This window comes from Oncorhynchus keta, chromosome 29 (genome assembly GCF_023373465.1).
Source record: "Oncorhynchus keta strain PuntledgeMale-10-30-2019 chromosome 29, Oket_V2, whole genome shotgun sequence".
NCBI classification, from domain to species: Eukaryota; Metazoa; Chordata; class Actinopteri; order Salmoniformes; family Salmonidae; genus Oncorhynchus; species Oncorhynchus keta.
This window is the reverse complement of record NC_068449.1, coordinates 36,649,666-36,666,071: the sequence shown is the minus strand read 5'-3', so window position 1 is coordinate 36,666,071 and position 16,406 is coordinate 36,649,666. Positions and strand designations below refer to the sequence as shown.

General features: G+C 41.8%; 1 protein-coding gene across 6 annotated transcripts in view; it reads right to left on the bottom strand.

Moving 5' to 3' along the window:
* The window catches only part of LOC118362859 (DNA (cytosine-5)-methyltransferase 3A-like), a 72,295-nt gene that overhangs the window by 39,578 nt on the left and 16,311 nt on the right, over positions 1-16,406 (bottom strand). For all 6 annotated transcript variants that reach the window (XM_052486505.1, XM_052486506.1, XM_035743537.2 and 3 more), the window contains exon 4: positions 13,749-14,202. In XM_052486505.1, coding sequence (XP_052342465.1) covers positions 13,749-14,202 — 454 coding nt within the window. The remainder of the gene's footprint in view (positions 1-13,748; positions 14,203-16,406) is intronic.

Here is a 16,406-nt window from a genome sequence, read left to right as displayed (position 1 = left end):
TGCCAATTACTTTATTGATTTTTTTCATTGGCAAGATTAGCATGACAACAACAAACACAGACACTACACATCCAAGTATAACTGATACAATTATGAAAGACAAACATTGTCATTTGAGTTCCATAAAGTGAGTGTGGAAGAGGTGAAAAAAATATTGTTGTTTATCAACAATGACAAGCCACCAGGGTCTGACAACTTGGATAGAAAATCTACCCAAGAATAGTAAAGCCCCCTTTACTGGCTCCAATAGCCAACCAATCAGCCTGTTTAAACATTTGGAAAAATTGTGTTTGACCAGATACAATGCTATTTTACTGTAAACAAATTGACAACAGATCACATTCAACAAGCACGGCACTTACCCAAATGACTGATGATTGGCTGAAAGAAATTGATAATGAAAAGATTGTGGGAACTGTTTTGGTAGACTTCAGTGCTGCTTTTGCCATTATCGATCATAGTCTGCTGCTGGAAAAACTTATGTGTTATGGATTTACAACCCTTAATATATTGTGGATAAAGAGTTAAATGTCTAACAGAACACAGAGGGTGTTCTTTAATGGAAGCCTCCAACATAATATAGGTAGAATCAGGTATTCCCCAGGACAGCTGTCTAGGCCTCTTACTTTTTCAATCATTACTACTGACATGCCACTGGCTTTGAGAAAAGCCAGTGTGTCTATGTATGCGGATGACTCAACACTATACACATCAGCTACTACAGTTAGTGAAATCACTGCAACACTTAACAAAGAGCTGCAGTTAGTTTCAGAAAGGGTGGCAAGGAATAAGTTAGTCCTAAATATTTCAAAAACTAAAAGCATTGTATTTGGGACAAATCATTCACTAAACCCTAAACCTCAACTAAATACTGTAATGAATAATGTGGAAATTGAGCAAGTTGATGTGACTAAACTGTTCGTGAAGAGGGCATGACAACAACTATTCCCCCTCAAAAGACTGAAAAGATTTGGGTCCTCAGATCCTGGTTGCATCACCACCTGGTATGGCAATTGCTCGGCCTCCGTCCGCAAGGCACTACAGAGGGTAGTGCATACGGCCCAGTACATCACTGGGGCCAAGCTTCCTGCCATCCAGGACCTCTATACCAGGCGGTGTAAGAGGAAGGCCCAACAAATTGCCAAGGACTCCAGCCACCCTAGTGATAGACTATTCTCTCTGATTGCGCACGGCAACCGGTACCGGAGCACCAAGTCTAGGTCCAAAAGGCTTCTTAATAGCTTCTAAGCCATAAGACTGCTGAACAGTTAATCAAATGGCTACCCAAACTATTTGCATTATCCCCACCACACACCCCATTTTTACACTGCTGCTACTCTCTGTTTATTAGCCATGCATAGTCACTTTACCTCTACCTACATGTACATATTACCTCAGTTACCTCGACTAACCGGTACCCCCGCACATTGACTCTGTACCGGTACCCCCTGTATATAGCCTCCACATTGACTCTGTACCGGTACCCCCTGTATATAGCCTCCACATTGACTCTGTACCGGTACCCCCTGTATATAGCCTCCACATTGACTCTGTACTGGTACCCCCTGTATATAGCCTCCACATTGACTCTGTACCGGTACCCCCTGTATATAGCCTCCACATTGACTCTGTACCGGTACCCCCTGTATATAGCCTCCACATTGACTCTGTACCGGTACCCCCTGTATATAGCCTCCACATTGACTCTGTACCGGTACCCCCTGTATATAGCCTCCACATTGACTCTGTACCGGTACCCCCTGTATATAGCCTCCACCTTGACTCTGTACCGGTACCCCCTGTATAAAGCCTCGCTATTTTATTGTTGCTCCTTAATTATTAGTTATCGAAAAATAAATGTCTTCGTATTATTTTTTATTTGTTTCACTTCAGTTTATTTTAGTAAATACTTTCTTAACACTTTATTCCTTAAAACTGCATTGTTCGTTAAGGGCTTGTAAGTAAGCATTTCACTGTAAGCTCTACTGTTGTATTCGGCACATGTTACAAATTCAATTTGATTTGGAGTAACACTGGATTGTAAACTGTCATGGTCAAAACATGTTGATACAAAAGTAGCTCAAATGGGGAGAAGTCTGTCCATAATAAAGTGCTTCTCTGCCTTCTTAAAAACACTATCAACAAAGGCAGGTCCTACGGCCCTAGTTTAATCGCACCTGGACTACTGTTCAGTCGTGTGGTCAGGTGCCAAAAAGAGGGACCTCGGAAAACTACAATTGGCTCAGAACAGGACAGCACGCCTGCCCCTTAAATGTACACGGAGAGCTAACGTTGACAATATGCAAGTAAATCTCTCCTGGCTCAAAGTGGAGGAGAGATTGACTTCATCACTACTTGTTTTTGTAAGAAGTGTTGACATGCTGAGTGCACTGAGGTGTCTGTTTAAACTACTAGCACACAGCTCAGACACACACGCATACCCCACAAGACATGCCTCCAGAGGTCTCTTCACAGTCCCCAAGTCCAGAACAGACTACGGGAGGCGCACAGTACTACATAGAACCAAGACCACATGGAACTGTATTCCACATCAGTAAACTGATCAGATTTTTTACATGATAAAACATACATCTTATGGAACAGCGGGGACTGTGAAGAGAGATACATACACACAGCTAAAGACACACGTATACGGACACACGCTACAACCCGCACTCTACACATACGTACATTGTAATATTGTTGTATGGTGTTATTATACATTTTGTATTGTATATACACAGTGGCGTAATAATGAGGTACTGTTTCATCTTTTGTTTTATGTGTGATGTAAGTGCCTTAATGTGTTTGGACCCCAGGAAGAGCAGCTGCTGCCTTGGGGAGCACTAAATAAATACAAAAAATGGATTCTTGAAGAGTATAACTTTATAAATGCATCAAGTGCTTAGTTCAACTGTCATACCCCTCATCAGAACCCAAAATATAAGCTTGTTTTACTCCAATGTCTGCAAACAAAGTACATGGAAACCAATCACTCTATAGCCCCAAAACATGGTTAAAACACGTTTGCATCCATAGCTCTGTCTATGAAATTGAGAGTGGTTACATTTAATCAGCCCAATCACTCAGCTTTTTACCGAAACAAGGGGCGGGGGGGGCTTTGTTATTGTTCCCACTGCTGATCGCCGCTTAAACGAAGGAGGATCATTATATTTCCAGTTTCTAAGTAAAACATTTTTCTAAAAGAATTAACCAACGCAGTAGGTATCTCACCGCACATTCATATGGCACGTCTTTGAAAAATACAGATAGATGGATTAAAAGTCAACTTCAATTGTAAAACTGATAGCCAGCTTTCTACCGCCGACCATCATTTTTGGACTTTTACAGCACTCCCAGGAGGTGTGAGGTTATTGAGTCTTTGCTCGTTTTACAATTAAGACATGACTCTTGTCGTTGTGCTGTAGAATTTGTGAATTTTGTCTCTTGTATAATCAATTCTATACATTTGTTTATACTGGACTATGCATACATTCTCATTAACTGTAATCTCATTAGTTTTGTTCCAACACTACCTCCATCATGTGCCAATATCAGTTCTTTTTAGATCTTGGTTCCAATATTTTTTTTCTCAGAGATTGTCAGTTGGATAGGCTCTCTGCAATCTTTGCATATCTTACCTATTTACATTTACATTTAAGTCATTTAGCAGACGCTCTTATCCAGAGCGACTTACAAATTGGTGCATTCACCTTATGACCTATCATACGAGTATCATTTTCGGACTCAAATAGATTTCAGATCGACTTTTAAATTGCAAGTATTTGAAAATCTCTATATTCGTCTGTTCAAACTTGCTTTTTAATTCTGTCATGGAAATCATTTTATTTCCCATTACCAAGTAATTTACGGTTTCTGTGCCTTTGGTTTTCCACGTGGGCAATTTATCAGTGAATTCTGAAAAGATATCCAACGATTGATTATTCCATAGGGGTGGGTTTTTATATCCTGAGATTTTAGAGTATTTTGAAAATATCAGGTATGTCAGGTATATCAGGAGATCGTCCGCAAATACATTTAGTTGATATTCATGCTTACCAATACCAACACCTGTTACGTTTGGGTCCTGTCTAATTCTTTCTGCAAGCGGTTGAATTGCCAGTGAAAACAGCAGGTTGACATTTATTGCCATGAATCTTGCCCTGGAGGCAGAACTGAGCGATTTCAGCTTGATGGGCCAGCTGAAAAGTCAAAATTGGCTATATTGTAACATTTCATGCAAACAAAAATGTGCTTTTTGGTCTTAATTTAAGGTTAGGGTTAGGCATTAGGGTTAGCAGTGTGGTTAAGGTTAGGGTTAGGGTTATGACTTTGTGGCTGTACCAGTTAGTGGCAACCCTACAGAGCTGCCTTCAGGGCAAGATTCATGACAATAAATGCCACCCTAAGTACAAACAGGAGGGAGGAGAGAAAACATCAATGTCTTGTGCCCCTTTCTAAAGCGAATTCATCAGATAATGTTTTTTGTGTATATTTTTGCTTTCGGATATTTATATCATATTTGTATGATTTTTTACATTTTAGATGGAAAGTTGAAGGCTTCCAAAGTTTTGAATAGAAAAGGCCATACAAGATGGTCGAAAGCCATTTCAGCATCAACAGCCAATATTGATAAATCTTACATCTTGTTTTTTTTGCCTATTGTATTATACTAAAACATTGTTGTATTTGTTTCTATTCTATCTATTTTTAATGAATCCCATTGGATTCATATGTATCTGGTCCGGCAAGACTTTTGCTATTCTGTTGCTTATGAGTTTTGTTGATATTTTATTCACAATTGATTTAACTTACTGTATAGGTCTGTAATCTCCAAGTGACTCTCCAGATGTTCCTGTTTAAATATAACTGAAATAACTGTTTGATACATGGAACTAGGAAGTACTGAATTGAGTGTTGTCATTTGAGTAAATAGGGCACAACTTTGTCCCAGAATGTTGAATACAATTTTATGGGAAATCCGTCCAGACCTGGTTCTTTTCTCCATGCAAATGTTTTAACAGTCTAATGTTTGACTTTGGATGACATACCATCAGGGGAGGAGAATGGGGGGAAGAGAAGAGGGGGAGTAGAGAGGAGAAGAGGGGGAGGAGAGGAGTGGAGATGAGAGGAGAGCCACAGCTGGCTGTTATTACCATAGCTCCTCCCACCTCACAACCCCTTGACACTAAGCAGAAAAAAACAACAACACTGTCACATACTCACTGCTTCTCTTGTGTGACTGTAGGCCACTGTAGGCCCACATAAAATCTCTTCTGCGATCTCCACGCACTTGATGAAATCGGGCTACTGTGGACACGTGCGCTACACCAACTGGTGGCCAATAGTACATGCCATTTTGAGTACGTTAACATGAAGATCACTTTATTAGTTAATTGCACACCAGGTCCAACCGAAATTGTGCTTCCGCTTTTAACCCAACCCCTCTGAAAGACACGCATACATATAGAGGTTTTGGAGAGGTGCGGGGGCTGCCACATTGGGCGCTCTGGGAGCTGTTGTTGTGGGGGGTTAAGTAGCGTTACCTTGCTCAAGGGCGAAACGGCAGGCAATGGCACCTATGTGCACTACATTAAGGGTTAAGGTTAGGCACTCATTCCAAATGGTTAAGGTAAAGGTTAAGCTTTGGGATAGGGTTAAAACACTCTGCCTCCTTCATAATGAATCACAACTTGCTGCATGAATTCTGCAACAATGTCGTTCCAATGACTTCGTTGGAATAGTAATAGCAGTGATAGTAGCCTCAGCACTTTTCTTCACTACAACATAAGGGCACTATCAAATGAAGTACACTGGAAACTAATCTCCTAATCACTCCTATATGTATCAACTCCCTGGCCTGACTGAATGTTTCTGTATGTTTCCTATCTACACCTCACCCCAAATAAATATGTATTGCATTTCCTGTTTGAGCACAGTGTTTCGTTGAAAATGTATATCCTGCGTGTGTGTGTTCATGTGTGTGAGCGTGTGGATAGAAAATAGGGCGCTGAGCCTCAACATATACCTCCAACATTATACCTGGCTTGAAAGTACAAAGGCAAATTGCCGTTGGTAGTGTGATAAAACTGTACAGAAACGGAAACTGACACACTTCCTGCAGGCTAAATGCTGCACTAAAAATATTTCCTCTAGCCTCCTGTAATAAAATGTAGTTAAGCCTACTCCCTCTCCTCCACTAATACTATAAAATCTAACTTCTGAAACTGTCACTTTTCCCAAATGGCACCCTACATCTTACATAGGACACTACTTTTGACCAGAGCCCTATGGGTCCTGGTCAAATGTAGTAAACTACATAGGGAATAGAGTGCAATTTGGGACACAGTCATGGGGTTTTCCCACATATCTGGTGTTGAATGAAGTGAGTTACTGAGGTCTGTAAATCAGCCCTTGGTTCAAACACTATTCAGAATATTTCAAATACCTTTGGCACTTGCTCTAGCCTGTCTGGAGTGCCATATGGGTGGGGCTTGTACTCCTGCAACTATTCTATTGGTTACATTATACCGGTCAAGCTCAATCAAGCCCAGATAAAGCATTTGAAATTATTTTGAATAGTATTTGAACCCAGGTCTGCTGTAACTACAAAGGCGTGTTAGCCATTCCTAAGCAGCATTGTTTTCTTGCCTGCGCTCAGCAGAGCAGAGCAGAGGTTAGCCAAGGAGCATGGATGCTACCCAACTAGAAAACTAGAAGACTCACTAGGCCACTAGGATTCATGATTCATGAAGAGTTTTTAACCACACACATTACAGCAGCAAGAGGCTGAGCGAGGGAGAAGGTCCAAGCGAAAAGCAACTCCCTCACAAACACTCACAACAACAATTACATGTCTTCATAGATAGGTTAGCTGACAACGTCATGAAAATCATGCTCACGCTTAAATGGGGGCAGATGTCTGTGAGTTGCTGTGATTCTGGATGGCCAGATAATTACAAAAAATGACAAGAAACTGCCATGTCGTATGTGACTAGTTTTTGGCTAGTTTCATGTTGTTCTTGATACCATGTCTTGTTTTGAGGTGTTTTGACTGATTTCATGTCAATGCCAATATGGCTAAAATTAGCTAGCTAGCTAACTACCTAATGTAACAAAGTATTTGAGATTAGAGGTCGACAGATTATGATTTATCAACGCCGATACCGATTATTGGAGGACCAAAAAAGCCGATGCCGATTTTTACATATATATACAGTGCCTTGCGAAACTTTGAACTTTGCGACCTTTTGCCACATTTCAGGCTTCAAACATAAAGATATAAAACTGTATTTTTTTGTGAAGAATCAACAACACGTGGGACACAATCATGAAGTGGAACGACATTTATTGGATATTTCAAACTTTTTTAACAAATCAAAAACTGAAAAATTGGGTGTGCAAAATTATTCAGCCCCTTTACTTTCAGTGCAGCAAACTCTCTCCAGAAGTTCAGTGAGGAACTCTGAATGATCCAATGTTGACCTAAATGACTAATGATGATAAATACAATCCACCTGTGTGTAATCAAGTCTCCGTATAAATGCACCTGCACTGTGATAGTCTCAGAGGTCCGTTAAAAGCGCAGAGAGCATCATGAAGAACAAGGAACACACCAGGCAGGTCCGAGATACTGTTGTGAAGAAGTTTAAAGCCGGATTTGGATACAAAAAGATTTCCCAAGCTTTAAACATCCCAAGGAGCACTGTGCAAGCGATAATATTGAAATGGAAGGAGTATCAGACCACTGCAAATATACCAAGACCTGGCCGTCCCTCTAAACTTTCAGCTCATACAAGGAGAAGACTGATCAGAGATGCAGCCAAGAGGCCCATGATCACTCTGGATGAACTGCAGAGATCTACAGCTGAGGTGGGAGACTCTGTCCATAGGACAACAATCAGTTGTATATTGCACAAATCTTGCCTTTATGGAAGAGTGGCAAGAAGAAAGCCATTTCTTAAAGATATCCATAAAAAGTGTCGTTTAAAGTTTGCCACAAGCCACCTGGGAGACACACCAAACATGTGGAAGAAGGTGCTCTGGTCAGATGAAACCAAAATTGAATTTTTTGGCAACAATGCAAAACGTTATGTTTGGCGTAAAAGCAACACAGCTCATCACCCTGAACACGCCATCCCCACTGTCAAACATGGTGGTGGCAGCATCATGGTTTGGGCCTGCTTTTCTTCAGCAGGGACAGGGAAGATGGTTAAAATTGATGGGAAGATGGATGGAGCCAAATACAGGACCATTCTGGAAGAAAACCTGATGGAGTCTGCAAAAGACTTGAGACAGGGACGGAGATTTGTCTTCCAACAAGACAATGATCCAAAACATAAAGCAAAATCTACAATGGAACGGTTCAAAACTAAACATATCCAGGTGTTAGTATGGCCAAGTCAAAGTCCAGACCTGAATCCAATTGAGAATCTGTGGAAAGAACTGAAAACTGCTGTTCACAAATGCTCTCCATCCAACCTCACTGAGCTCGAGCTGTTTTGCAAGGAGGAATGGGAAAAAATGTCAGTCTCTCGATGTGCAAAACTGATAGAGACTTACCCCAAGCGACTTACAGCTGTAATCGCAGCAAAAGGTGGCACTACAAAATATTAACTTAAGGGGGCTGAATGATTTTGCACGCCCAATTTTTCAATTTTTGATTTGTTAAAAAAGTTTGAAATATCCAATAAATGTCGTTCCACTTCATGATTGTGTCCCACTTGTTGTTGATTCTTCACAAAAAAATACAGTTTTATATCTTTATGTTTGAAGCCTGAAATGTGGCAAAAGGTTGCAAAGTTCAAGGGGGCCGAATACTTTCGCAAGGCACTGTATATATGTAATAATGACAATTACAACAATACTGAATGAACAATTAACACTTTTATTTTAACTTAATATAATACATAAATAAAATCTATTTAGTCTCAAATAAATAAATGGAACATGTTCAATTTGGTTTAAATAATGCAAAAACACTGCGTTGGAGAAGAAAGTAAAAGTGCAATATGTGCCATGCAAAAAAAGCTAACGTTTAAGTTCCTTGCTCCTTGCTCAGAACATGAGAACATATGAGCGCTGGTGGTTCAATATTCCCAGTTCTTCAATATTCCCAGTTAGGAATTATGATGCGTCCACTATTTCTCTCTATACCATTTGTATTTCATATACCTTTGACTATTGGATGTTCTCATAGGCACTTTAGTACTGCCAGCCTAATCTCGGGAGTTGATAGGCTTGAAGTCATAAACAGCGCTGTGCTTCAAGCATTGCTAAGAGCTGTTGGCAAATGCAGTAAAGTACTGTTTGAATGAATGCTTACGAACCTGTTGCTGCCTACCACCGCACAGTCAGACTGCTCTATCAAATATCAAATCATAGACTTAATTATAATATAATAAACACAGAAATACGAGCCAAATCCAGAAACTATAATTTCGAAAACAAAATGTTTATTATTTCAGTGAAATACGGAACCATTCCGTATTTTATCGAACGGGTGGCAACCCTAAGTTTAAACATTTCTGTTACATTGCACAACCTTCAATGTTATGTCATAATTATGTAAAATTCTGCCAAATTAGTTCGCAACGAGCTGGACGGCCCATACTGTTGCATATATCCGGACTCTGCTTACACTGAACGCAAGAGAAGTGACACAATTACACTAGTTAATATTGCCTGCTAATATGAACTTCTTTTAACTAAATATGCAGGTATAAAAAAATATACTTCTGTGTATTGATTTTAAGAAAGGCATTGATGTTTATGGTTAGGTACTTTTGTGCAACGAATGTGGTTTTTTCGCGAACGCGCTTTTGTTAAATCATCACCCGTTTGGCAAAGTTGAAGTAGGCTGTGATTTGACGATAAATTAACAGGCACCGCATTGATTATATGCAACGCAGGACAAGCTAGTTAAACTAGTAATATCATCAACCATGTGTAGTTAACTAGTGATTATGTGAAGATTTTTTATAAGATAATGTTTAATGCTAACTAGCAACTTACCTTGACTCCTTGCAGCCACAATTCCTTTTGACGCTGCACTCACGTAACAGGTGTTCAGCCGCCACACAGTTTCTTCTTGGATTGCAATGTAATCGGCCATAATCGGCGTCCAAAAAGGCCGATTACTGATTGTTATGAAAACTTGAAATCAGCCCTAATTCCGGTCGACCTCTATTTGAGACACAACAAGTGCTTATTGTTCAAATTGATTTATGTTTTCAATAAACATTGGAGACGAGGAATTAGTCAATGACCAAACATTTTGGTAAAAAACAACAACGATAAAGCGTTCCTTTTATTTTTCTTCATTTTGCCTTGTTGGCGGTTGGTGCACTTGATTCAACAGCCCTAGCACCGGGAAGGCAAAGTGTTTCCATTTTGAACCATTTCAAGTGTCTGAAGGTAGAACTCCACCCATCCGGCACGCCCAGCGAACAAATCAAGTGCCTCTATAGGCCTACCGCTGGCCAATCCGATAGCTCAGATCACTGTGTCTGCACAGTTTCCTCGAGCTGTAAAAAGAAGCCTCGAACAAACAGCAAAGTTGATCATGTGAGATTTCAAAACTTTTAAAACCATAGCTAGAGACCTAACAAATACAGCAAAGAGCTGCTGTATTTATGAGTAAGTTTACATTGTTATTCAGCACCGTCAACACTTCGTTTAACACTTTTATGAGCCAGAAAATCTGTGTTCCCCCTACTTCCACTCATGCTTACAACCAGCACTGCAGCTGCAATTAATCAGTATAGCAAAGTGTTATAAGCTTGAGTATAAGTATAAGCTTGCGTTGTTATTATTAACAGCTTGTGGTTTTTTTATCATCTAGGAACATTTCACTTTCTCATAGGAGTAACAACATGAGTCGGTGCATGAGGGAGAAATAACACAGCGCTACGCTGCTCCCTCCCTCCCTCCCTCCCTCCCCCCGCTGCTCCCTCCCTCCCTCCCTCCCCCGCTGCTCCCTCCCTCCCTCCTCCTCCATACGGCGTAATGAAATACGTCACGATGTAAACGGGGCATCAGACTCACCATCAGATTCAGGCCATAAGTCCAGTAAAAAACATTTTTTTAAAGAAGCAAATTATTATCCTCACTTAGCCGTGCCTCACAAGTAATGCAGCAAATTCTCTATTAACCGGTGTGATCATATACCTACTGTAATTAAAAAAGATATAATTAAATATAGAGAAAATGGTCTGAGAAGAACAACAATTGGCAGGGCAATTCAAGCATAGCCAATATGCAGTGATAATGTATTGGGTCTATAGCCAAACCTCATTGCTACAGAAATGTTTTTTATTGGTTAATGTATTCCAAGTAATGTAAAAAAATCAAAAATAAATTAAATTGGCGCCGTAGATCTCGGTTTGCATCTGTTCTAAGCCAACTCCATCTGTTATGCCCCATAGTTGCACATGTGTCGGTTTTGTTGTTAAACACAGTTGAAATGTTGGCATCTGTGGAACAGGGGTGATACGGCACTCCTTAACAAAAACTATACATCGTTCTCATATCAGCCTTCAATGTCTATCGAAAATGTAAAACAATATTGCATGTAGTTGCTGCACGTAACAGATTGACACAATGATAAACACAGAATACAACCACATTATTACCATAGACTAATTTCGGCCCATTTTAAACACAGTAGTCTTAAGAGTTGTATCATTCAGCCCCATTACAACACTCGAGCTCTGAAAGGCCTGGGGCAGTGTCCTTACAGCATGGCTTTGGCCCAAATGGGCCCTGGTCAAAAGTGGTGCCCTATATGATAATAGATGCCTTTTGGGAAACAAGCCCATGTTTTCTCCCTCAACTATCCTGGTGTTGTCACTGAAGTACCATAGACACGATAGACCATAATCCTCTCTCTTTTTTTTCTCTCTCTGTCTCTCTTCAACTTGGTCCCTTGGGTAAACTCTCGATTTCTGCCTCCACCTCGCCCCCCCCTCTGTCTTTTCTCTGTCTCTCTCTCTATTTTCCTCTCTCCCTTTCCCTGTCAACCTCTCTCTCTGTGCTTCCGCAGATTTTTCCACCTTGCTGGCTAGGGGATTCGAGCCAGCAACCCTTTGGTTACTGGCCCAATGCTCTTAACCACTAGGCTACCTGCTACTATATATCTGTCCCAAATGGTACCCTATTCCCTATATAGTGCACTAAATGAGGAACAGTGTGCATTTGGGAGGCATCCTATACCTTGCCTCCAGCACTCGTATTGCTAGCGCTCATGCCATTCCTCTGTTTCTCCTCCTCTCTAAGCTGCAATCCTTCCTCTGCTGTGCCCTTCAGATGGATGGCAGAACCCCTTCCTTCCATTCAGCCTGTTATCTATCGATCCATCCCTCCCTCCCTCCCTCGCTCCTCGATCCATCCCTCCACCTATCTATCCATCCATCCACCATACTCTCATCCTCTCCTCTTCCTCTGAGATTAATTCATTAATCAATGTATAGCTAATGTATTAATTGAATGCGGAATAATCACACTGAATTATCTACAGCAGTATTATTCACTCCAGTGAAAGTGTGATTTACATTTCAAATGAATGTGCACAACCAAATACAATCCCTGTATCATTCATCCAGTACTGATTTTGCAATGCCGTTTTGGAGAGGTACATTTAGATAGGAAGCTGGCTACACAGCATGTAGGGCAGTGTGTGTATCAGGTTATTAGAGTGCAGACTCAGTGTGTAAGTGGCTCTGCTCTGGGCTGTGTGCCATCCACCTGGCGTGTCCCCGACAGAGACAGAGACAGAGACAGAGACACACACAGAGCGCAAGGAGTAGTGGCCACAACAACACACACCAGACCTGCTCCCTGAGCCTGAGCTGTTCTCTGAGCATGGCCCCTACAGAACAAGGGCACACACACACACACACACACACACACACACACACACACACACACACACACACACACACACACACACACACACACACACACACACACACACACACACACACACACACACACACACACACACACACACACACACACACACACACACACACACACACACAGCCCCAACAGAACAGAACAGGGGCAGGAAGGCAGGTTGCCAGGAGACGGAAGCTCTCCTCTCTCTCTCTTCTCTCTACTCTGGGCTCTATCAGGGCTTTATTTACTCTACTCCTTATCAAGGTCACACCCAGGCTGCACCTCTCTGAGCGAGAGGGGGTGTAGGGGGATGGGAGAGGAGAGGGCGAGAGGGGGAGGGAGAGTGGGAGAGGAACAAGGAGGTCATAGCATGGCTGCACCTCTGAGAAGAGGGAGGAGAAGGAGAGAGGAGAGAGACAAGAGGGGGGCCACAGAGGTGACCAGGGTAAAGTTCAATAGGCACCAAACTGAAACACCTGTCCAGTTTTGCTATGGTGTGACCTAATGAACACGATGCGGGAGAGGGGAAGCGAGCAAATTGGTTCATCTCTACGTCATGACAACAGACTGGCAGTGAGCAGGACTCTCTCACTCTCCCCCTTTCTATTACAAGTCATTTCAAATGTTTTACATTACTGTGTTAAATTCATCCATACTGAACACGACCAAAGAATAATTCAAAATGGCCACAGCAAGTAACATGAAACCGCTCACATCCATTCAATGCGAATTCATTGTTCATTTTCATTCCTTTGGCATTGGCCGTCAGTGGTGCCAGAGCAGAGCTGGCTGTGCCAAGAAAGTAGTGAGAACGAAGATAATAATATAACCAAGCAGGAGACACGACTCACATTTCGTTGGGCGCTCCAGTTTCCGCCTGCCTCGTTTCTTGCGCGGCGGAGTTGGCAGAGTCTCCTCTTTGTCCTTTTCAGAGTCGTCCTGCTCGTCCCGGCTCGGCTCCCGGCTCAGTAGAAACCCGTTCTCCAGGGAGGGGGGACTCAGGCTCCGGCTCTGACATAGGAGGGTGTGGGTTTCGGGGGGGGCGTCCTCAGCCCGGCTGGCAGGGGCACTGGGGGTACCAGGGGCGCCTGGTAACCCGTTCTTCTCTGAAGCTTTCCTGTCCTGCTTGGGGCAGCAGCGGGCACCAGCCTGGGTTCTCTCTCTGTCTGCGTGCCCGCTGCTCACGACTCCATTGTGCACCTGCGCCACAGACACAGACTGTCTCTCTCTCTCCGCTGCCAGCCCGGTGCGACTGTTGCACCCACCTCCGACCACACTCTCCTTCACAGACACACTGCCCTCCACCTGCAGGCAAAGGAAGACGATAAATCAAGACAATAGGAAGGTTATATTTGAGTGTTGATATTATTGCCAATCACTTCACGTTATCAGAAATGTTTGAAAATGTCCCCTTTTGGGGATAATAAAGTAACATCTATTCTATTCCACTGCATCGCTTTAACCTTTAGTTGAAAGAAAAGCACAACTCAGTATATTTGTATCACGTGCTTCAATAGCCTGAGGTCCTGTTAGGCTCCCTCCCATAACCATTGTAGCGGTACACCTGAGTTGATACAGTAACGCTGCACAAATAACCTTTTGTTGGTTCTAGTATTACTCAGCACTGAGCGGGTTACAGTCGGAAACCCTATGAACTCAACTGGCTGGGCATTCATTGAGTGCTGTAACTCATTTGTAGAGTTCTTCAACACATTACAGCAGCACAGAAATACGAGAGGAATGTTGGCTTTTTGTCAAAGGAAGGAAATCTTTAATTTTGTTTGGATACTACATTGACGTGGGGACTCGCCCCTAGAAACCATTTCAATCTGTGAAGAAAAGTGTTTACTACTCTGTTCCAACGGGAGCACAGAGATTCCCGAACCCAATGACCCCATAGCAGACCCAAACGAGATTATCTGGCTGGGATTATCGGGGGCGTGATTTAACTACATTGTAAATCTATGTCATTGTATATCTATGTCATATATTTATGTCAAGCCAATACTCTTTTAAGATAAGTACATCACCTGATTTACAACTCTTCTTAGTGAGGAAATGTATTCATTTCATTTCCAAAATGTTCAAAGTAGAGGTCATGGGTCTTTCTGTAAATAATGAGGCCTATGTGTGACATTGGGATAAACATTTCTAAATGGTTTGAAACTCAAATAAAAAAGGATTTTCATACAGTATGTACTTTATGTGTACTTAGAGGAATAAGGGTGAATATATGCAAATTGGCCCATAAATCCACCTATATGTCAACATAGGTTTAGGACTATACACTGACTACACAAAACATTAGGAACACCTTCCTAATATTGAGTGACATCAAAAGGGATCATAGCTTTCACATGTCATGGAAAGAGCAGGTGTTCATAATGTTTTGTACACTCAGTGTACATCCTTTAAGCAGGGTTCATACAGACATTGGCAGGTCAACTTCAAGGACTTTTTCAATAACTTAATGTTATACAATTGTATAATTTATATAATTGTACATGTAGGGCCTAATATAGAACCTGATTCTTCTGCTGCCTATCTGTGTGGCCGACGCAGGCATTGAATCAAATCAAATTGTATTTGTCACATGCGCCGGACACAACAGGTATAGATAGAGCTTACCGTGAAATGCTTACTTACTGTACAAGCCTTTAACCAACAAATCAGTTAGTGATGTACTGGTATTCCTGGCATAATACAGCCATGAATACCAGTAGCATTTATCTTTGATTCATTTGATTCTCACCATCACTGTTTTAATAATGAGAAAGGGACCTGGTTCCCTTTTTAACGGGAGGACTTCTACGGGAAGCCAAGTTGAAGAAAGCACCTCACATGGTTTTACCTCAACAGAGTAGTGCAATGACACCCTCCAATTGAAGTCGTGGGAAACAAACGAAAGTTTGCCATCTCTCGCAAAAACGGATACATTTTTTTTTTTTAAATACAACATTTCAAGGTAGGCCTATTCATGTACTCCAAGTTCATGTAGGCTCCTTCAGGCCCCTTGTAATGTTTCAAATTCCAGGTGTAAAATGGAAAACAAAATGTATGTCATGTTATTTCATTACCAGATCATATTGTGTAGAAGCCCACTAGGCTATGTCATTTGTTGTCGTTAGATCCAGAATAATGAATAGGAATAGCGTTGGGTGTTGCGCAATAGTCTATCCTACACGATTGCGCACGGTAGACTCGGCGTCCAATCCGAGGCACAGGAACATATGAAAACGTGAACACATTACCTTGATGCTTTCTCTGTTAAATCTAACGGGATACTGCGGTAAATCAAGCAGACAACCACAGATGATCCAACATCAATTCTCTAGGGATATTAGATCCAACGTTGATCCAGGCACAACTGTCTTCACCGGGGGAATCAATGACACAGCAACATATTCTGGACATTCCTTCACGAACACCTTTTTCCCCAGCACTCGGGCTGGTGTTGCATTGCATGCGCCATCACAGCAGCTGTTTGACATTTAGAAAATGCCTTCCCT